Source organism: Penaeus monodon, chromosome 13 (assembly GCF_015228065.2).
Source record: "Penaeus monodon isolate SGIC_2016 chromosome 13, NSTDA_Pmon_1, whole genome shotgun sequence".
Taxonomy (NCBI): Eukaryota; Metazoa; Arthropoda; class Malacostraca; order Decapoda; family Penaeidae; genus Penaeus; species Penaeus monodon.
The window spans coordinates 3,597,438-3,621,437 of NC_051398.1; the positions used below are offsets into that span (position 1 = coordinate 3,597,438).

The following is a 24,000-nucleotide window of genomic DNA, read 5'->3' on the forward strand; positions in this document are numbered from 1 at the left end:
GATATTCAGTCAGTCAGTCAAAGGAATGTTACTCGTACTTTGCTGTTATTAGAATAAACACAGGAATGCCTTTCGGAAAATATTTTGTTCTCTGATTACAACTTCTGTAATATATTCTTTGAATGCGTTGAAAGATTAAGTATTAAATCCTGTAAGGAAATATAAACCATTACTCACAATGATACAATTTTAGAATTTTGTTTCTCTACGACTCTCCCTGCTCAGCTTTTGTAGTTTTGCTGTTTCTTCACAACTACAGAAATAGCGATAACTGAACAAGGCTATCAAAATATCAATAGAGAGAATTCTCCTCACAGGGAAAAAAAACGTATGTAGAAAAAAATAATGGGATAAAATCATATATATATATTTGAAGTAAGAGACAAAAAAAATTGAACATCTACGAACTCAATGATCAACAATGCTTTAACCCAACCTCCCAGGACCTATGCTGTGGACGGGTTACACCGGCAACACGGAACATGGGACAAAGGTTGTGTTCACTACAAGGAATGGGAGATCAGACTCTCTTTTTCAATTTTTTTTATTCTATTTTCATTTCTATTTCTTTATTTTTTTTTTCTTTCTTTCTCTTTTTTGTCTTAATACTAATCCTAGTTCATATCCCGCTGGCTGATGCGACCAAGCGGGTTGGCGATTTGGTGGATCCAATCTCCGTGATCGTTTCTGATAATGGCTGAACCCTTTTTGCGTAGGGGATTGATCGAGCATTCAGTTCCCTTCATTTTTTTTTTTCATTTGGGCAATCAGTACTCATGCTTTGCGCCAATCAGACACGACGGCGGAGAGAGAACACGAGAGCGAAATAATTAAAAAAAAAAAGAGTCTGTAGTCACCCTTTGCATTCGTGAACCAACGCTAGAAAAGCACTTACCGGAGCGCCCTCTTCCCCTTCCTGGAAGAGGGAGAGAGAGTGAAAAAAACACGTGTTATTTGCAACATTTTTACACAAACACATGTCCAGATCGTGGAACAGCACTTACAGTGTGTTAGTAAGAAGCAAGGTTATTTTTTTTTTAATAACCCCAACTTACGTTTATGAAATGAACAAAAAATATATAATTGGATAAAAGAGAAAAATAAATATTTATCTCGGATTCGATTTTTTTTTTATTTTAGTTTTTTTTTTTTTATATAAGTTCGCGACGCGTTCGAGTTCAATTAAAAAAAGTAAATGGTTAAGTGCTCTTCCAAAATCCAGACTATGGTTAACATACAAGATCTGGATATATAATCTTTTTTTTTTTTTTTTTTTTTTTTTTTTGTTTTCCAGCCACTCCACTTTACCCTGCCCCAGAATCTGTGTTCTTTAACTCGAATCTTTTTCCCGTTTTTATAAGAAAATGTGAGAGGTTTTGAATAGTTTTTTTATTATTCAAAGCCATTAACGCTTTCGAACGGAGTCGCTTTTATTGATATATATAATTACGTGACCTTTTGACGATTCTTATCATATATATTTGTGTATAAATGTAGTAAATTGATAAGTGTTTATTACACCTGTGAATGGAGGCGGATGACATGGAGGCAATAGTCTATTCTAATTTAGTTTATATACATGTATCTATTTATATTCATTTTATATATGCATTTGGGCACGTCGCTTTGTAAATGCCTAATCAAAATAAGAAAAATTACTCATAAGAAGGAATATATTAGCAAAAAAACAAACTATTATCTTTAAACCTTGCTTCTCTACCGAAAGCCAAGACGTAACAAGGTGTATATATATAAATCATATATATATATATGTAAACGTTTATTATAGAATATAGACTTTTAGAGCTAAAAAATTAGCATAATCTGCGCTATTGCCAAGAACAAAAGACTGGTTTCGGGTTTTGCTCTTAGTGGCTGGCTTTCAGGAACGGAAACACATCGTGATTAGTGGTGCGAGGCTGTCTTTACAAATAAAATAAGGAAAGAAATAACTACTAGACGGTGAATTGTCATGACCAGAAGCCACTACAGTTCGGATCGACACCCCTGAGTGATCTGTTCGCCTTTTGCAGTCAAAGGATTGAATCTCATTCCGTGCTTTTTTCTCTTTTTTTTTAACGTTTACTGAATTCAGAATTCCCGCTTTTTTATGCCACTTATTCCAGCGAATACTCTAGTTAATTTGTATCAAAATTCCCGCGTTTTTTTTTTTTTTTTTATACCACTTATTCCAAGGAATGTTCTAATTATCTCAAACCTTCATGAAAAGAAATACTATAAACTCAGGGAGTATCGACGAAGTGATAATTAAGAAAAAAAAAATTAATGAATTAAGAGAAATGAGGAAAAGCGTCATTACTGAAAGCATATATTCCAAAATCTGAATTAAATAAAATGAAAACAAGAAACTACTACCTCCAATACAATGAACAGAACATTATTATAAACAAGAAGGCATTGCCTATTACTGCATTAAGGGATCGTTATCGTTAGCCAAAAGAAAACAACATTGAACAACTCTCGACTTGTACAAATTAGAGACAAATATAATGAATAGAATCACTTTTTTGTTGTAGTTTTTTTTTATATATTTTCAGAGCTTCAGACAGGGTTACTTTGGTGTAGACTGACAGAAGTAATTTTTTTTTTTTTTTTTGGGGGGGGGGAAAGAAAATAATTCGGTCCATACGAAATCCATTCTCATATCGTAGTCATGAGATGGTGACGTCATGCAAACTTTTCCAAAAAAAGATGGGGGGGGGGGGAGGATCCAAAATGCAAAGAAATTGTCGAAACATTTACAAAGGGGGGGGGGGGAGAGTATAGTTCTTTGAAAAGAAAAACGGTCGCACGGAATATTTCTTTTGAATGAAAGAAATATATATATATACATCTCTGGAAAAAAATACGTCGACGACTCGCATTTTTTTTTTTTTTTTCAAAATCCGAAAGAAAACGGTATCCCTGGCTTCAGCCCTGATTTTAAGGGGACACTGTGACAAACAACATATATGACACAATCAGCAAATATGACCCTTAGGCAACAGGCTAATAAGAGTCATTATTTTGCTTCTCGAACAAGGACAATGAACCTAACTGCTGGTCTATCTAAGGAACAAATTAAACTGAAACTGTCATATATGAATACCAGAGGGAAGTGTTGTGACTGGAGAAGCCAAAATATATATATAATGATTCCTAAAACTAAATACCTTCTCATATAAATCTATAACAAATCTATCAGGACATATATAATTTTATAAGACCTATCGCTATCTGAAAATAATACTTATTGCTGTCTTCTGTCTAAACATAAATATGTGAAATGTTTACGAATCAAGTAAAACTGACCAACAGAAAGAAAATTATACAGATTTCTAAACTTTGACACAAACAAGTTTAACATTATTCAAATCAGTAGTAGTAGCAATGAATAAGCAAAATAGTCATTATCTCTTCAATTAGCTGTTACATTACTGAATCAACATGCTATAAACATAATGACATAAATAGTGTATAGTTAATAGTTAATGTCTCAAAGCAAAAAAATAAAAATAATTAAAAATAAGAGCGTCGTGATAGCTAGCGAAAAAGCGCTAAAGGATAATGAAGCGTGTCAGTGTTGCAGAGCGAAGCTTGCTATATTAAGCGAAAATTAAGCCATTACGCGCTACATGCTACTATTCTAAACGAAATTTCTAAATCAGTAAATAAAAAGAAGACATGCAACTTGGTCTAAGTTTAGTGTGCAATGTCTAGGCTATTCCGACTATCGTAATCTTTGTGATAATGAAGCATTGTTTCTTCACCAAAAAAAAAGCGCTTGGTGATTGGAACATCAGAGGAAAAATATATATATATATAAGAAAGCCAGGGATGAATCGTTTCAGTGTCGGTCAGAATAACCTTCAAGCTAATGAAAATAAAAAAAAAGCAAAAAGAAAGCGAGCAAAACAATAATAACGATAATAAGAGTGAATAAAGAAGCGTGTTTCATTTTTTTTTTAATATATATGTATATCCCTACTCAAACGAAAAAAAAAGAACAGTCAAGGAATTAGTAATAGCGACACAGTGGTCTGTAAGAAAGAGAGAATGAAAAAAAACAAAAAAAACAAAAAAAAAAAAAGAAAAACGAAAAATGTTGACTGCAGAGTGGCCATGACAGACACGCTGGGGGGGGCGAACACGGCAGGTTGTTGGTGAAGATAACACCGCCAGAGCCGTGACGTCATCTCCGCGCGTCTGTTTCCATTATTTTCACCGAGGCCACCGAAGCTCAGTTAAAATGGCGTTAAGGTGCCGCTAAGTAACCGGTAAAAGCGATGAGAAAAGCGTAAAGCATTTCTACCTGATCGGGGAGACCAGGCGTGTGGGTGTGTTTGTGCTTGTGTGTGTGTGTGTGTGTGTGTGTGTGTGTGTGTGTGTGTGTGTGTGTGTGTGTGTGTGTGTGTGTGTGCGTGTGCGTGTGCGTGTGCGTGTGCGTGTGCGTGTGCGTGTGCGTGTGCGTGTGCGTGTGCGTGTGCGTGTGCGTGTGCGTGTGCGTCTACGTGAACATGTACGTGTGCGTGTGCGTGTGTGTGAACATGTACGTGTACATGTGCGTGTAGCTGTGCATACTGTCTGAAGGAATAACTGTGTGTCAGGAACGGTCATGGCAAGTGCTTATCCGAAGGTCCTTGTAGTGTCACAGGAACAGAAAGTGCTAAGAATTGTGTAAGTGTTACCTCTGCTAGAATGAGCTCAGCTTCTTTTGACTTTGAAGAGTTAGAAGTGATTTTAGTTGTGAAGTAAATATCATTAGTTTTTTTTTTAGTTATCATTAAACAGAGAGCTCAGTTTAGCAGTAAAATTTGTTGTTGTTGTTGTTGTTGTTTTGTTGTTAGAACAGAAAAAAAGCACTATTTTCTTTTTCTTTTACTTTATTTTTATTTGCCAATATGAAAGACTAACTTCTAATTTTGTGGAACTAAAAGTGAACTAAAGAGAAGCAGAACTAAGCTTTACAAGTAGCTAGCATAAAGCCCATAATTGTTTAACAGATTACAGTTATTTGGACCTGCAGTGAATAAATTATAAAAAGCGATTTTTTTTTAATTAGAAAATAAAGCTATACAGAGGCATTCTAATTATCTTCTCATTTACATATTAGTTGAAACTATTGTTAAGTTGAAAGATAGACAGAACGACGAGATTTGAATTTTAGCTGTACGTAACTAAGTCAAAAAAAAAAGATAACTATTAAGTGCAGATTAAGTCTTCCTCGCCCTTGAGTGACCTTTCTACGGGTTTAGGGAAAGGTCATCCGAGGTCAGAAGATGACTAGGAAGTCGGGAGTTTTTTTTTCTAGGGAAGCAGTGAATGAATGGCTGAGAAATGAAGAGAGAGAGTGAGATTGGTGAAGAACTGAGAGCAGATCTGTAGTGATTGGTGATAGACTGTGCTCATAATGGGAATGATAACTTATTTTGTCTATGTTTGTGAAAGTGATTTATGTCTGTATATATATATATATATATATATATATATATATATATATATATATATATATATATATATATATATATATATACATATATATACATATACATATGCATATATACATATATATATATATATATATATATATATATATATATATATATATATATATATATATATATATATACATATATACACATACTGGGAGTAGAGAGAATGAGGGAATATGAGAAGGAGGAGGACAGAGAGATGGTTAAGAGCAGATGTTGGTGTGGTAAGTAGAGTGTGAGTGAGGCGTCGGGCCCTCGCACGGGGCCTGACCACCTGTTTTCCTTTACCTTCTTAGCGGCTCCTGGACCGCCTGCCGCCCAGTCAGGCTTTGTCTGTTCGGCGAAAGAAACGTCGTCAAAACACTCGCCAGGACGTACATCACAAAAAAAGGGACAACTGACGATTTTTATTTAATTTCATGTTCAAAATTCGCTGATTCGGACACAGACAAGACACTGAATATTGTCAATCTGTTGTGTGGTTATCACACTGAGCGCTGCTAGATTTTTTTTTTTTTTTTTTTTCAATTGAATACATGTGTGAAAGGGCTTTTCAAGTGTTATTTGTACTTTTCTTTTATCTCAGTATCTTTGATTATGATCATCTCTATGTATTCCGAGTCTCTGAACAAGACATATAACCGGAAGAAAGCTAGAAAATGGAGTCTTTTAAGAATTTCTAGTCTCAAAGGAAACACAGAAATCTCGCGGCCATGACTCAGGAGTCTTGAACACCGAATACGATTTGGGTAAGAAGATCGGCGACCGTCGTTCATAACACAGGACGAAGAACACGTGAAGAACAAACGATAGAGTAAGGGACAGCACCCAACACATCAAAAAAACAACAGAGCACTCGGTACAAAACACAAGCGTGGGACACTCAGAAAGGACAGGAAGAAGGCGGAAACTGGAAGGAAGGAAGGCACACCATACAAGAGAACAGAGTTGAGTCGAGTACACTGTTGACATGAGTAACACTGGAGAGAAAAAGGAGAGCATAGACAGACACACAGAATGAAGTATATAAGATTGCTAGACACATTGTATAAAATCCGGTGTCTTATTTTGGCCGCAAACTTTTGACATTTGACGGTGGAAAAACAAGAAAAATGATTTCGGGAATCTTCATGGGGAGGGAGGAAATCACATTTCAATTCCTGGAATAAAGAACAACGAATTCCAGGAATGTGAAGGATTCCTGCGCAAACAAACACGCATGAACTTGAACTTTGGGGAAGGGACATTTTGGGGGTTGAAAATATGACAAGGAAAAAAAAAGTCGAAAACCTTTTCAAAGTCAGAAAAATCAAAATCTTCTGAAGGGACAGTGTCTTGCTAAGCCCTTTCACGGATCACACAAGGTCTTTCTAAAGTCAAAAGGAAATATATGCTCTATAAAGAGATTCAGATGTCTATCAGCCTTGATGTTCGACCTAACACTTTTCTTTTCATTATCAAAATGATTGAATTATGGAACACAATGTGATAACAAGATGCAACTAAACAAACACAGACACTAAGGAGGCAAGCTTTTTACATATATTCAAAATATATACAAATATTTAATTTTAGTGTTTATATATTAATCAAGAGAAAGACAAATGAATCTTACAATATATTCTTTGTAAGATAATAATCAACTGGAGAAAAAATACCTAATATAGAAAAAGGGGGGGAGGGACTCAAAATCAACAGTATATACAGAGCAATCTCACATCTTTTGGAAGGAAGGAGAGAATGATAATAATAATAATAATAAAAAAAAAACGAGATAATATCAATCAGAATGAATAATCAGAAGAGAGAAAAAAAAACATTCCTTTCTTTTTTCTCTTGAAAGAAAAAAAAAAATGAACATCATCCTAAGACTCGAAAAGACACGTGGCTCTTCTTCTACCTCAACCTCGACCTCTGGGAGTACTCACCGCGCCCTTGTCATCCTCAAGCTCGAATTCCTTCTTCTTGACAGTCTTCAGCTGATTCCTGAAGTTGAATTCAGCGGCCTTCTTCTGCAGCTTGGCGAATTTGTTCTCGTACTTGGACACCTTCTTCAGGGTAGGTTTGATGCTTTGGGCGAGCGAGGAGGAACGAGAGAAACGGTAAGTGCGCGAACGGTGAAGAGAGAAAGGAAAGAAAATAAAAATTGGAGGGAGAGAGGAGGGAGGGGAGGGGAGGGAGAGGCGGTTGGGTGGTGTTTTTTTTTTTTTCTGGTTTCTTTTCTTTTTCTTTTTTTTCGGGGGGGGGGGAGGGGGAGGGTAGAACGGACGGAAGTGGAGGAGAGAAGAAAAAAAAAAAGAAGAGGGTGGAGACATGAGCGAGAATTGTGAGAGAGAGAGAGAACGATGGAGGGTTATTGAAGCACTACGGCGCAAAAAAAAAAAAAAAAAAAAAAAAAATCAAAAATTAGAATAGCATTAAAGAAATAACGAATGAAACTAAGAGATTGAGAGAATTTGCGTTTTCCACAAGAAGAAGTAGTGTGCTGTGATATGAAACCCAGACAGACAGACGTACAGACAAACAACGTCGTTAGCACTGTGGTTTGGAGAAAAAAAAGAAGAAAAAAAAAGAGAGAAAAAAATGTGTTTTTCATTTTTTTTCTTTTTTTGAAAACTTAGATTGTAAACAAGTGTCAGACTGACAAATTGACTACAAATGCGGAGAGTGGAACGTGTGGATAAATTAGGGGTATGGACCGTTAAGCAAAATAGCTTGTTTACCAATCAATTAAAAAAAAGAAAAGTGTCTTGTGTTGTGGAAAAGGGAGAGGTCGAGACGCAGACACAAAACTTCCATAAGTGTAACGATAATGAATGAAATAGTTTGGTTTAAAACATCACTGTCATAGTTTAAAGACACATCTCATGGTTTGAACGTCCAGAAGACTTTTTTTTTATTTAGAATTGGAAAATTATATGGTTTTGAAAGTTAATTTTGTTTGAAGGAATAGAATCATGATGAAAATAATAATTGAAAAAAAAATATATGACAAAAAGAAACCATACACTTAATATGTTCACGTATGGACACAAAATTAATAAAAAATAAGAAAGTGAAAAAGTAAAATAGAAATCCTATCGAGAAATGTACCGCAAAATATCAAAGAGCAAAACTTAAAAAAAAAAAAAAGATATTTATACCAGACAAAATATTTACTTGATAATCACTGCGAGAAAGATTATTTCAGAACCTAAAACAATCTTTGGGATAAAAGCAAACTATATTGTCTGGTACTTCGACACATCTAGGCAAAATAAGTTGAAAAAAAACAAGAAAGAAGAGACAAAAAATAAATAAAATAAAAAAGTTTAATCCCACAGTCAAAATGGCGTTTTCCTTCAACATTTGCACACAGTTTACCCTTCCAGAATTTCCACGGAGTAAAGCAAAACGCCATTTTCAGACTGGGGATTGGAATACCGTTCGCTCAATCAGGGGAATAAGTGAAAGAAAGAAAAGGGGGAAAATAATAAGAAGAAGAACAACAAATTAGATAATCATAGAAAACGTAACTGCGCCATTATAGTTCACGTTTTCTGTTAAAAGAGCTGAAGGGGAAACGTAAGTAAAAATAATTTCCGTGTAAGGGGAAACTTAAGTAAAAATAATGTTTGTGTTAGGGGAGACTTAAGTAAAAAAAAAAAGTAGACCTTCGTGTGTATAAGACTGATTGGGCGAACGTGTATTCTGACCACTGTAATTAAGTGGGAAATACTTACAACTTGCCACGCAGATCGTTGACCTGAATGTTCAGCTCGTTGATCTAGAAGATGGTGAAGTTGGGTTAGATTAATGTCTCCATTAAACATTCTCGTCTGTTTATTTAACTTTTTTTTTTCTTCTGTTCTGTATTATTATTGATTAATTTTGAGCCAAAGGAAAAAAAGTTATTGTTGTCTGATAAATCGACTGCTGAAAATCTATTTCTTTTAACTATGGGACATGATCAAAACTCTGTGTGAAATCATTAAGGCCATCTATGTTATTACTGTTTCTTCTAAACTGAAATAGATATATATATATGTCAAAACAAATGCATGTACAGTATTCTTCTGAAATAATAAAAAGGGGTTTGAGGGCAATATTTAATTAAATGAAAGGGGGGGGGAGGGGGAGAAGGGCGGAGGGGGAGAGAGTTTTAGTAAAATTTCATCTTACTGTTATTGCTACGGCAAAGATCAAAGGTGCTTTTTAAAAAAAAAATAATAATAATAATAAAAATGCAGAATTTAAAAAAAGGATGGGAGTTAGGTGATGGACTGAACACAATAATGAAGCCGCCAGTTTCTGCATCACAGAGTTTGGATATTCAAAGCACAACACTTGATTTTTTTTTAAAGAAAGACACAAGAAAACGAAGAATTTACAGAGTGGTTTATCATCTCGAGGTTTGATTTTTGGGGGTAAACTTTTAAGTTACTTCTTATATCTTTTGTTCTGAGTTGTAATTTCAGATATGTATATCTTTAAATTATATACAGATCTTTTAAAAATATAAAATAAATTATAACAATGAACTAACTAAACGTTAACTAAAAGACCAAACCAAAAAGATACGAAAAATCAATCAAAAATTAAATACTGGTTGTTAGTAAAGGCAAGGATAGTTAAAAGATACAGAGGTTCCTTTTTACAAATCATATGATTTTCGACACAATTTAAAAAGAAAAGAAAAAAAGGTTCAAAATAAAGACTAAAAAAATTAAATGATAACAAAATAAGAGAAATAAGGGAATAATTCAAAATGGGGGAGTACTGACAAAAAAAAAATTATATTGTCTCCAAAACGGACATTTTCATTTTCAATGACGTCACACAGGCATCTGAAGGCCTTCAAAAATAGATTAGCCTTTCATTTTTCAATAATTTTCAGCTTCGCCTTTATCTGTATCTTTTAATGTACTCAAAGCCATGTGATTTAACGTCAAACTTACAGATTCAATCTCGCTCTATCTACAAAAAAAGCTACGTAGAGATCTCGACTGCCGAAATCCCACAGAAAACTACAACCAAAAAAAAAAAATAAATGTGTACGAAACTCCTCCCCAGTCTTGAAACAGAACATAATGATACTACTAATAATAATAATACTCAAAATCTAAGTAAAAAAAAAACGTAAATAAAATTTGAGAACAAAGATTAAACGCGGACAATAATTATAAAAAAACCTGAAATAACAAATGAACATCAGGAGATAGGCCTTTTTTTCTCTCTGTCCTTAAGATTGGACTTTGGATCAAAATGAAGTCTTCAAGTTTTTTTTCTGTTTTAATTATTTCCAATCTTTTTAGTTCAAGATTGGGGATAGGAGGACAATCTACGGCAGTCAGAGGCGTTTTAATCCGACATATGATGATCCAAGAAGTGTTAAAAGCCAGTCAGTTTTGCTGTAAGAATTAAAAAAGTTAGCTTACGAGGCGGCAGGGGATGCTGTCATGGCGCCCTGCTCAGCAAACGGATCTCATCGATTCCTGAGTGTCTTTTTCTTTTTCTCTCTTTTTATTTGGAGTTGGATAATCTCGCCAGTGATGAATAAATCGCGGACAATTTATTGACGAACTGACGGTGTCGGATTAAAGCTCCCTGTCTGAATTAATATCACTACAGTGTCAATATTCTTTTTTTTTGGCGCTCTGCTACAGGAGGACTCGGCCCGTGTTTCAGGTAGGGCTTACTCCCCTCGGCGGTTAAAAAAAAGAGAAAGGCAACCGGAAGCACTTTTCTCTCAGTGCTAATTTTTTTTTCTCTCTCTCTGCTCTAAAGCTGGTTGCAAATGCTATAGTTCTGCTGTTAGTCACTCCTCGTGCCACCAGGTTCGGGAGTTTGCGCGCACGGATTAGTCGCTCTATGATCTTGGTTATTGAGGTTGGGTTTGGCGGGACCAACACCAGACGGAAAGGAGCAAATGTACGCTTTTCCTAAAGCCACGTGTCCAGGGGTGATAGCCGCGCGCCACCCGAGTAGGCGCTCTACACTCTCGCCTTCTGCTTGCGAGTGTCTGAGAGAGGTTTTTTTTGGGGAAACGTTGCTTTTGGAGCCGAAGTCGAGGGCGTAGAGCTTGTCTTCCCACGCGCGCAGACTATCACCCGTGAATATGGCGTCGTCTGCTGGTCCTAACAGACTCAAGTCCCCAGGGTGCATAACCAGACAGTACTCCTAGGCTCAGACAAGAGTGGGAGGGACGAACGATACCCAGGCCTGCTTCTATGGAGGAATTCAAAAGTGTATGGCACTTCCAGTATATTTTACCTGTTGTCTGGTTGGCATGAAAAAAATATATATTACAACTTCCTTCGGGACAGGTAGTAAAACGTCAAAAAAGTAATTTGCTATGTGCCCATATCGTATGTAAGATCAAACAAAACAAAAAACAAAAAAGACAAAAAAAAAAAAAAATCTTTTTTTTTTGCAAAAGAAATGCAAATGTCATTCAAAAATAAAAATATGCGGGTGAGGAAAATGTCTAAAGACAGAGAAAAAAACGAAGAAAGAGGATAATGCTTGAAAGTGACAGTGAAAGACGGCCTGTGGCGGGAGCGCGTATGAAGTGCCATACATGGGATGCTGGGTTGACCTTGTGGGCCTCGCGCTGCCCTGGGGACTGCTGGGAGGGGGCTCACACTGGGCCGGGTCAGGTAGGGTCACGCTATAGAGGGTTAAACTTGGCTCAAGGAGGGCCCCCGACGCCCAGGGGGAAGCGAGGGCCCCCCCAAGATACCATCCGCTAGTAGTGGGAAACATGCAGTGGTTACGAGGGGTCCTGTTAGCAAGCGAGGATTTTTAGCTCCGAGCCCCTAACCGAGGACTCTTCCTACACCTAAGGGCTTATCTAGATACTGGAGGATATACATTTCTTTTTTTTTTTTTTTTTTTTTTTGAAAATTAGTAATGCCCTCCACAGCTATCTTTTGGTTTCACTAAGCTCAACAAACGGTTTGGCCAGCCCTGGACAAGTAACAAGAAATTGGGAAGCAAAACGAAGATACTTATGGAAAAAAACTGCAATTATGATGTCTGCACAAAGCTTTGGGAGTTAGTTTTGAAGAGAATGATGCCTCTGGCTAGTAAGAACCGAGCGCCATAGGGGGACTTTTGTCTTCTGTCTGTTTTTTGCCGAGGTGCCCCGGACACCACGGGGCAACACCTACGCACACCGCCTCTACTGCACCTCCCGTGTGGCCCAGCCGGAGGCCGGGTCGTCCCTGGCCTCGTGGGGCGAAATCTCGGCTGAGACTGCGAGCGGGCGAGCGCCACCTGACTCACATTCATCTGTGCAACTTACTCATCTTAGGGTCTGTTTTCTTTGTTTGAGGGGAGGAACAATCTAGAATGTTACCCTTGATGTTTAGTACATCGACTAGTGAGATACAAGTAATGCTAGAAATGTAATCTCTTTTATATTAAAAAAATGATACAGCTGATATTTAGGAAAAAAAGTATAAAACACTTGCCATCGAAGATGAGGCATCTCTCTAGAACAAGGACATATTTTGCGTCTACGGATGAGCAGTGCAACCCGGGAAGTTAATAAGCACAATGAAGGGAAGGCTAGAAGGCATCAGCTACACCTAGAAAAGAGAGTGGCGACAAACAAAGCGCTGGGGGTAAGGGAGTGTCGTAAACATGTGGGCCGGAGATGAAGGTCAGGGATCCGAACGCTGCCGTCAGATGTACAGTCTTGGCTTGTACATTTGACCCGGCGTCTGTGAGATCCTCCTGTGCCATGTTTTTTTCAGTGTACAGTGGTTGAGTGTATATCATGCATTAAAGCACAGGGAGCCAGCAGAAAGAACCACTGTACACTAAGCATCAATGTACACCTGACCATCATATCGACCCACTGTACACTGGACGTGAGTGTAGCTAGTCACTGTGTGCAGGGTGCCAGGCCGACAGGACCGAGAGCCAGGCAGGCCCGGCCTCGGTGCAGGTCAGCCAGCCCTGCAAAGGTAGCAGCAGGATCAGCGTGTGTAGTGGTCAACCCTTACTCCCGGAGACAGGGCACTTCGTACAAGGCATGCCAGTGCCGGCGACTGCGCTACCGCACACTACTCCTGACTACACCATCTACTGTTCGCGTCTAGTACGAAATTCGTGTTACAACGGTGAGATAACATTACGATAAGGGGCGGTAGCAAGTTTGAAAGAACTGGGTCCCATTTGAAAACAAGGAAGTGAGTGGGCGTTGTAGTGAGTAAAGTAGAGAGCGTGTAGGGGCCAGGGAGGCGGGGGAGCGAGGCGCGACACTGACTGATGGGCGGGCGGGCGGGCGGGCGTTTTTGGGCGGGCTTTGGGCGGAAGGAAGGCCTAAGAACGTATCCAGGGCTGGTCAAGCCGAAGTGGTAAGACAGTACTACGAGCACTCCCGACTGGTGCAGGAGGCCTGGCCACTGTACCTCATAATCTCTCCTGCGAACCTCATACTCAAGGTCCCATTTCTGGGACTCGCAAAGGAACAAACGCTCGTGGTATTCCTTGCAGATTTCCCTAAGTGCGTCTATAACAGAATGTCTTGTTAAAGTATTACAGGAGCGAGCCAAGGGGCTCTCGGGAGAAATGAAAGCAGTACAACAGGTAAAACATACATACATATGGACATCGAATTTTAAAATTTAGCCATAACTGATGGGTGGCACCAGCAAGAGCGATGATTTTGATGATATCATGAAAGAGATATCATAATGACTAGCTACGTGTGAATGACGTGAGGCCCTCCATAAGAAACAGCCTGCAAGGAAAAAGAATTACTACAGGATACTTGGCTGAGATAATGCCCTAGACAAGACAGGCTAGCAGCCACTACTAGCACGGCCACAGCGAGCCCGGAGGCACCTGCAGCCAGCCGTGCACTATCGAGCGAGGCACCGTGCCGGCCAGGCCAAGCGCCGGTTACCTGATAGTCCTTCATTTTGATCTGGTGCTCCAGATCCCATTTGTCACCCTCTAGGCCCTCTATGCGTTTATGGAATTCCCTACACAGTGATTCAAGCTCAGCTATAAACAGAGAATGAAACAAAATTAGGACGGGCTCCCTAATTTTGTGGGTTTTTTGGTGACACACAAAAAAAAGTGACAGTAAGCCTCCGTGTAGTACCTCCGACGCGGCGAGTCTCTGGAAACACACATAGATGGATCGAGACAGACACTCAGCGCTAGACACACATGTGCAGTTTTTGATGTATAAGTGCGGGGTGGATGAATGCAGGAACCGGGGTGAAATTAAGAAATAAAAAAATAATAATAACTATGGTAATAATTAAAAAAAAAAACAACAGCAACAATAGCTTCATAGCTAATTGGTTCACTCGAACTAAAAAAAGAATAAATGGCAGGAGGAAAAAAACATTAAAAAAATAATAACGGTAAGACTATGTCACATTCGTGGAACATGGCTACGAAAGACACATAAATACACTCGGAAAAAGTCCACACGTTAATTTCAAGGGAGCGAGATTCTGGTCATCGTTCAGATATCGTGTTACAAGCGGAGAAAATGATAAAAATAAAATCGGGGGGAGGGGGGGAAAATAATGAAAAAAGAAGAAAAAAAAATGTATATAAAACGAGGAAAAAAATAAGTCAAAATAATTAACAGCATCGGCGGAATGAAAAAGAAGGACCGTAGATTGAATGAAAGTTTTTTTTCTGTTTTAAACAACGAAACCTTTCATATCAATCCTTCCTTGGAACAACCAACCAACCATTGAACGTCATAACTGGTTGGGGAGAAAGTTAAAAAAAAATATTAAAAAAAAAAAAATAGAGAGAGGGGAGGGGGGGGGGAATAGCCAGCGTAGGGGAGGTGGTGGGGGGGGGAAGCGTTGGGACGTTGAGAGGGGGAACTAAACAAAATGGTTGTTGGAAGTTCTCCATGATTTTTTTAAAATTCTTACAGGGGGTTGTCGTGGGTTATACAAACCTCATAGTCCTTCCTCATGATTTCCATCTCAAGATCATACTTGCCGCTCTCAATGTTGGCGATGTGTTCGTGGTATTCTTTACAAATTGCGCGAAGGGCGTCTGTTGAGGAGAATTAGGAAGGCACCTTTCACTTCTTGGTCAACGCTCTCCTCGTCTCATTCTTTTAATTTAATGTTTGTCCTTCGTTTAAATATAAATATGTGTGCTTTAGAAAAAGAATGGAGCTCATTTTTACTCTTTTTTTCTTCTCCTTTTTTTTTAGTTATTTTCGTTTAGAGTGAGATATATATGTATATACTTGTGAGAAGAGAGAGAGAGAGAGAGCGATCGTGAGCCCCGTGACCAAGAAGGGAAGGATTAAAGTGACATCGAAAAAGGGAATTAACTATTATTATTTCTTTTGATTTTTTCCAAAGCCCTTTTTTGGGGGGTTGAAATTTAATCGGAAATGTGAATATTGATAGGAAAAGTATTATTATTATTATTGTTGTTATAATTATTTTATTATTATAATCATTATGACTCTTTTTTTAATGAGAGACTTTGCCTTTACGTTATTATACGAGGAATCGAAAATTCCTATCAATTTGAAGCCAAGAAAAAAAGTTGAATATACTATTTGGGGGACAGAAAATGGTCTCAGAAAATATCTAATTTGAATATGAATTAATTAGGGCTTTCTTTTTCCTGTTTTTCTCTGGGTCAAAGGGGAAAGTCGATCACCAAACATTTTAGTCAGGTCGCTATTGGTCTAAACCGTCCACTCTGAAAAAAATATGAACAGCAAGGGGAGGAAAATTTTCGAAAAAATAAAAACGAAAAATTGAAAAACAAAACAAAATTTAAAAAAATATATAGTGCCTTTTTGCAGCCTGTTAGACGTGACTTAACAAGGAAGTTTTGTTTTTCATATGTTTCCCTCTTGAAGAAATTGAAATAATTTAAAAGGGGAATCTTTGGGGATGACTAATATCGCTTTAAAAAAAACTGCAAACCCACCCCCTTCACTTTCAAAAAAACATGTCTGTATCTCGGCCAATCGCACTTTATGAATATATATAAACTCCTTGTCCAAAAAGAAAAAAAAACTCAAACAAATAAACAAACAAAGAAATCCATAACTAAAGATCATTAAGGGAAAGAATATACGTAATTATGACTGATACAAGGAACTGAAAAAGACTTCAACAATGGAAGCGTGTTAGCGAAATGAGGCTTCTGTACACGAGTCTTCCTCCGGGACGGTTTAACTGCCTCGTTAGAAGCTTCAACTAGCCACCCTATCTGAAGATGTTTGCGTCAGACGGCCTATCGTGAAACCCCGTCTTAAGATTTATATAAGAAGATATATATATATATAGTATATTTATATATATACGTGTGTGTGTCAGCTCGTGTCCTATGTGCGTGCATCACCGTGTGTATAAACATATTCCTGTAAACCTATGTGTGTGCTACAGGTCTACACATTGTCTATTGAGGCTACTTCACTAAACAGAGAGTACAGAAACACATAAAATATACATAATGTTGAGAGGGGGGAGGAAGGGAAATGAAAATGGTCTCGTCGGCAGCTGGAAGGTCCGTCGTTTGTACCTGTCTTGGTTGGGGATAAAACAAGGAATTAGACACACAGGGAAATGGTACAATGGGTCCCTAGCTCGCCTTCTAACAATGGAATCGTGCGTTTGAGGCTTTCCCTTCGACCTAAAATCTCTAATCCTTTTTTTAGTAAATTTCCTTCTAACTTCTCTGTTTCTATTTCTGCATTTTTGATACGCTTTGTTTCTTTCTTTCTTCCTCTATCTTTTCTTTTTTCTTCTTCTTCAATTCTCTGCTATCTACCCTTCTTTCTTTTGCCTTTACATATACGATATTCCTCTCCTTCCTTCTCTCTTTTTCTTCTTCTTCTTCTCCTAATTCATTTCGTCAATTGCATTCTTCATCTCCCCTTTCTTCTTCTTCTTCTTCTGCTTCTCTAATAACATCCCTCTTCTCTCCCTGTTCTTTCTTCTATCATTCTCCCATTTCTATTTTGATGTCTGTCCCCCTTACATTGCTTCAATTTTCATATTTTATCCTGTTCCTTTAGCACTAACCTATCATCCTCCAAATTCAGTATTTCTAAAATATAGAATATATTTCTAAAATATATAGTAACATAAACTAAGTCTAGTTCACTTATGTTATCGTAACTAGTCACCTAGTTTTTCATTTTATTAGCTATTCCTCCTATATATATTAAACAAAACCCTTCCTCGGTTGTCTCAGGTATAGTGATTTTCTTAGTCCCTTGTGCAACAATTTCACATGCATACATACATACATACATATATATATATATATATATATATATATATATATATATATATATATATATATATATATATATATATATATATATGTATGTATGTATGTATGTGTTTCCTCTTCTTAAGTATAAAAGCTTATCTATTTTTATGCTATGGCCTATCCCTATCCCGGACCATCATATTCTTAAATCTATGTATGAGAAGCGCAATTCTGGAATAAAGAGTTTCATCCACATCCCCACTCCCTTCCCCTTTCCTCTTTGTCTTCTTCCTTTTACTCTCCTTCTTCCTCTCCTTCTTCTTCTTCTTTCACTCTCTGTATTCCCCTTTTACTTCTCTTTCGCGTCGACACTTTCCCCCGACCCTATACTGTCTGTCACACTGTACCTTCGTTTGCACCATCGAGGTTCTTGGCCTTGCCACAACGCTCATCAATGATCCTACGCCTCTCAGCGGCCTTCCTCTCCTGTTCCTTCTTCAGTTCCTCAGCGGCCTTCTTACGGAGCAACAACTGTGGGGGAGAAGGAGAGAAGAGAGGGGAGGATGAGTTCGTGCGAAGAAGGATACGACGTGGCGTGTATTTTAGGACTTAGGGACATGCTTTGTTCTCGTGTGTGAGGGAAGTACTATAGCAGAGTATAACATTACTGGATAAATCCATTTAGTGACAAACATACCCATGAACATATATATTCCAAATACAGAAATCTATCAAGAAAAAAAAAAGAGTAAATCAATTGAACATGCATATACGTCCCATTATAAAAATCTACCAAGAGAATACAAAAAAAAAAAAAAAAACGAGACACAGCGACGCGTTTAGCGCAAAGCCGCTAGACGCCCCGTGGCCGACACTTACCCTGAGCTTCTTCTTACGCTCAGGGGTCATGAAACCCTTCTTCTGCTTCTTAGCGCTCTGCTCCTCGAGGCGCTTGCGGACCTCCGCCTTCTTGCGGTCGATCTCCTCCTGCTTCTTCTTTGCTTCCTGCGAACCGTCTCAAGGAGTTAGAGGCTGCTTGTGGAAAAAGCACGGAGCTCAATCATTTCTTTTACATTCGCTACCGCTAAGAATAAATTATTGTTCTCCCTAAGCATATTAACCTATAACGTTCTTTTTTTTCTCTTATATCTCTTTTTTTTCTTTCTCCGAAGAGTCTTAGACTATTTGCTTCACTGGAATAGAAAATAGATCAGTTTTCCTGCGATGGTGAATTGAGCTTGAGTCATAGTGGACTATCTAAAGCCATTAGTTTGGTCTGAGATTCGGTCTCTAGCGAATAAAAGCAAGTCAGAGTTGCATTAAACCCTATTTTCTCTTTGTCTGCGAACTGATTTTTTTTTATTATTTATTTGTGAAAGGCTAAGAATATATTTCCAAAGGTAAGTGACTTGTGTAAATATGTGGGATTGTTTTTTATTATTATTATTAAGAAAGAAAGTAAAATAGAAATTATTCAAAAAAATAAATTAGTGAAGTTGACTTACGGGGAAGAATAGATGTCGTTCGATGAGGGTGTTTGTTAAGTAAAAAAAAGAATAGGAATGTAGTTATCATAAAAAGGAAGTCCCGTTTGGAAATAAAAGCAATGGGGACAGGTTCTGGGGGTTTCAAAATCGTAAAATATCGTGCAGAGAAAAAGAAACAAAAGCTACAGATTTCGCGAGATTTAACCGCTTTTTCTTGGCTTTTTTCTTTTTTCTTTTTTTTTTGTGTTGAGGGGAGACTAAACTAGTGTTAAGTTTTATATATCAGGCCGCCACCCTTAGCTGCTCAGTTCTCTGACGTCGAGAAGGGTTGAAGTGCTGAAAAGTCCCCATTAGATAAAAAAAACGGATTATTTAATCACAGCGGAAATAATCCAACGAAGTAATCTCCCTTTTTACTCTACCTCTAGACTTTAACCACCTTATCCTTCCCTCTCTCCCCCCCCCAAAAAAAAAAAATGAATAAATGAATAAATAAAGAGACGTCCTTCTAACTGGCAGCAGCAGGTGGGGGTGGGGTGGCGCCCTGACCTCCCGCATCCCGAGCGAGGGCGAGGGGCATGCGAGACGTCGAGTATCCCGAAGGCGGCGTCGTCACAGCCCCCCGCTCTGACGGAGGGTCGGGGAGCTGGCCCTCTCACCTCCCGACCTCGGAGTGTACGCGGAGGGGGTGATAAAGGTCTTGAGAAAGGTGGGAACTGATGTTTGAAGGGAGAATAAGAGGAGAGGAGAGGGGGGAGATAAAGGAGAAGAGAGGAAGGAGAAAAAGAGAAGAATAGAGGAGAGGAGATAAAAGAGAAGAGAGGAGGAGAGGAGGGAGATAAAAGAGGAGAGGGGAGGGAAAATATGTGAAGAGAGAAGGGAGAAAAAGAGAATAACAGGAAATAGAAAAAGATACTGATTGATTTGAAAACTTGTCGCGTCTTGAGAGAGAGAGAGGGGGGGGTCTGGATCAGATGCTTAAAGAAATAGAGAAACATAAAGAAATATTAAGAGCGACAGAGTATATGGAAGTTCTTATGAATATAAGTGTAATTATTTTTTGGTATTAATCATAGTTAAAGGGAACTTAAGAGAAAATAAATCATAAAATAAAAACAAGGGTTTCATTAAAGAACATTTTAAGTTCGATGCATTATCAGCAGAAGAAGAAACTCGACATTTCATCCGAACCTGAAATGCTGAGAGGGACAGAAAGGCACAGAAAAAGAGTTAGATGCGACAACAGTTCCGGAACAGGACAGAGAGGGGGTGAGGGGCGGCGCCCCCCGGCCGTCCGTCGCGGGCAGCCGCTGGGGCGGGAGGGCCGGATGTGGCCGCACCCGACGGCATATTGTGCCCTCTCCCCCGCCCGCCATCGCCATCGAGCGGCTCCTCCGGCGAGTCGGTCGCCGAGGGCGCCGTGCTCGCTCCCGACGGAGGCCGCGGCCGAAGGTACTTATGTTCCGTCCGGGCAAGCGACGGAACATAATAACATCGCGCGCGGAAGCGCCGCTGTGATGGCATGGGCGTGGGCGCTGGGCGGCGGCAGGGGCGAGGCGAGAATATGCGTGGGTGGGCGTGTGGTGTGGGTGGCGGGCGCCGCGACCAATGGGATGGCGGGCGCCCCACGGATTACCAAACTCGGGGCGCTGGCTGGGCGGCCTGAGACTTCCCGTGGAGTCACGTGACCTCACATGGACGTCACATGAGCTCTCACGTGGCAGGTCAGGCGGATTTCCTTCAGGCATGATTGGCTGGACGGAGAGTCTCTCGAGCGAGTTTGAACTTTAGAAACGAAAGACTGAAGCGCTACTCTCGGCTACCAAAAAGCATTGATACTTGTATTATGTTATGCCGATGCTTTTATCATTAAAGTTTTTTTTTTTTTACTTTTATTACTCTAAGATACGTTTATAATCACAACAAAATCATCAATATTTAAGAGAGAAAGCTCATTCCTTTATATATTACGTTACAGCATTGAATCTGCATTTAGATATATGAATATAGCCAATTTCCCCTCATGCAGTTAGTAGGTGCACACAGGACATACTTCCAAAGCGCGCTGTCTAGCTAGTACCTCGGCCGCCTTAGCTTTCTGTAGGGAGAGAGATGGTGGAGGTGCCGTGAGTGGGCGTGCGGTCTGAGGGCGGTTACTTACAGCACCGTCTCCCCGCCCACACGCGCCCACACGTGATCAGTTGGGACGCAAACACGTGGATGCACATTATTTTACACACACGCACAGAACAAACGCGCACAGACACACACGTGAAGAGAGAAACGGATGTACACGTATGCACACACGTAACACAACACGAACACGCAGTCGCTTCATACCCTCTCACAACAATCACAACCTTACATCCGCGGTGATTTGCGAGTTGTAAAATCACCGGAGTTCACCAGTCGTTTGGGTCTCACAAGACTCTTAAAGAATTCGTATTTTCTTTGAAGAGTCCATTTGAACCTTCACGACGTCTTCAAAGTATTGCTCTCTGTCACTCTTGGAACCTACGAGTGCTGTATTCTCGCAAGTTAATGGTTATCCAAGAAGAAACAAGACGCAATAGATAACTAAGAAGACTCGTTTCTGACCGCCATGGATATCAATATCCTCCTCGACAATTTGTAAGTAAAGATTCCCTACTTTACTAACAATTTCGAGGGCCGGGTACAGAAACACGTAAAAAAAAAATCGTTCATTCACAGATTTTCACACTCGTTCATCCTTTCCATTCATACTTTTATATGAACGTTAGAACTTGAGGTTTAAGACATATCCAGAGACAGTAAGAACGAAGGGGGTGGGGGAGGGGGGTGTGAACATCAAACAAATGGGCTGAACACCTTGTCTAAAAGGTTCTAATGCCCGGACATCGATCATAAGTGATAAAAGAGGTGTGACTCATGCCTTGAACACATTCCCGTTGGGTTAAATTTAGTAGAAAATAAGAGAAATTATTAAAAAAAAAAGACACGAGTGAAATTTCCGGAGAGAATTGAAGGCGTTATGGAATAATTTTTAAAAAATAAATAAATAAAGGAGTATAGAAAACACGAATGTTTTGAGAGGTAAGATAAATTATTTTGTAAAGGAAAGATAGTATTCCAAGAATTTCTTTTTCTGTTGTTTTGTGTAAGTTACTTTTGGATGTATATAATATTAATGTGTTCTTCACCTCTTTGTTTTGTTTTTCAACTTTTAAAATATATAAGTTCCTCCAAAAAGTGGATTGAGTCACGTTTATCAACATATTTTCCATTATAATTTCTTTATCTTTAAAAATTGGGGAAAAATACTCATTGGTGGAAAAATATCCTTTGAAAAAGAGTGTTCAACTTCCGTATTGTACAAAAAATGCCAAAAAAGGTTGTACGTGATTTACAAAACAGTTTAAAAGACAGACATGAAGTGAGAAAAGTGCTGTAAAGAACCACATTTTTTCATTATAAAGATATATACAATCAAAAAATATATCTACTGTTTCTAAAAAATTGTCGTCAGGAAACTATGTATGTCACAAAATAACTGACGAAAAAAAAACTACGGCTATAACTAAACTACTTTTTCTAATCTATATATTTTTTTCATACAATTACCATGACTCATCTCATTTTGAAAAATTCCTGTAACATACAAATTAGGTTATTATATCCATTTATCTATTTAATTATCAAGAATCGTATTGAATATTTCATTAAAGTTTGAATAATTATCTCTTACATTATAACTTCACCAATTTAAACTTGAAGAGTCATATTTCAGCAATATACTCTTGACAAAATACACAAAAAAAATCAAGTCGTTAGATTTTAGTTGAAGTTCGACATGATCTTCCTACAGATATAGAATACATAATACTCCCCAGGCCCACGGCTCTCCTCCAGGTATCATGGTATCTACTAAATTCATATATAATTATCTACAACAAACATGGTTCTCATAGGAATTTTGCCTAATAGACTAGAGCCTTTATAGACTAATGTATTACAGCAAATGTGTATTACTGTATGATTTAAAACAGAAACAAAGTTGCACGTATCATGTAACTATTCTGCGTATTGCAAAGTCAGGCAAAGGGAGCAAAGAACTGATAGCTGGATGAAATAAATCCTTGTAAAATAAATAAAGTAAATATACTTTAGAGGTCATTGCAGCAACCTCTGAGTTCCTCTGAGAAGAATCTTACAAATGAATAAAAAAAATATATAGAAATGTTTTTCCTTTTCCTTTATACATAGACTCCCTTAACTCTATCCTCTGGAGGAGCGTCCTGGGTCCCGGCTAAAGAAACTACAAGATCAAAAAAGAAGAATAAAGGGAAACGATATATATATAAAAAAGTATAAGAATAAGAAATGAAACAAAAAAAAGATAAGTAGTTGAAACATCTTTCTTTTTTTTCTTTTGTTTTTAGTGGAGTTAGTAAGGTCACCAACTTACGGCCACGGGGTCCTCCTCCTCTTCCGAAGACTCCTCCTCGGTGCTGCGAGAACCATCACAACATTCCAAATTAGCTCCTACATGCACCTGTTCCTCCTTCTCCTCCTTCAGTATAAAGGGCGTTCCCTTCCCCTGCCTCCTCAGGTCGCCGTGGCTTTCGCTCGTCACCAAAAGGGTAAGGAATCGCCGAAGGGCAGACCCAAAAGGAGGAATTTGGGACGTAACGAGGCCACGGCGTGGAGGGGATACGAACGCAAGTGACTTGATTCTTATTTTTTCTCCCCCACCTAGGGGTTTTTTTTAAAGAGTTTTTGGTTTATGAGATTTATGAGAGAAAAATGATAATGAATAAAGTAGA

At 38.5% G+C, this 24,000-nt stretch overlaps 1 protein-coding gene across 32 annotated transcripts in view; it reads right to left on the reverse strand.

Annotated features, from left to right (window-relative positions):
• LOC119580030 (troponin I-like) overlaps positions 1 to 24,000 on the reverse strand; it is a 35,011-nt gene that overhangs the window by 2,458 nt on the left and 8,553 nt on the right. For 4 of the 32 annotated variants that reach the window (XM_037927894.1, XM_037927893.1, XM_037927905.1 and 1 more), the window contains 8 exons: positions 21,276 to 21,293; positions 18,588 to 18,713; positions 18,116 to 18,239; positions 15,415 to 15,515; positions 9,215 to 9,258; positions 7,421 to 7,562; positions 5,781 to 5,825; positions 896 to 916 (listed from right to left, as the gene is read on the reverse strand). In XM_037927894.1, the coding sequence (XP_037783822.1) occupies positions 896 to 916; positions 5,781 to 5,825; positions 7,421 to 7,562; positions 9,215 to 9,258; positions 15,415 to 15,515; positions 18,116 to 18,239; positions 18,588 to 18,713; positions 21,276 to 21,293 (621 nt within the window). Of the gene's footprint in view, positions 1 to 895; positions 917 to 5,780; positions 5,826 to 7,420; positions 7,563 to 9,214; positions 9,259 to 13,891; positions 13,993 to 14,388; positions 14,490 to 15,414; positions 15,516 to 18,115; positions 18,240 to 18,587; positions 18,714 to 21,248; positions 21,294 to 23,642; positions 23,686 to 24,000 lie in introns of all 32 variants that reach the window. The other 28 variants (XM_037927900.1, XM_037927898.1, XM_037927908.1 and 25 more) reach the window with 20 other exon arrangements.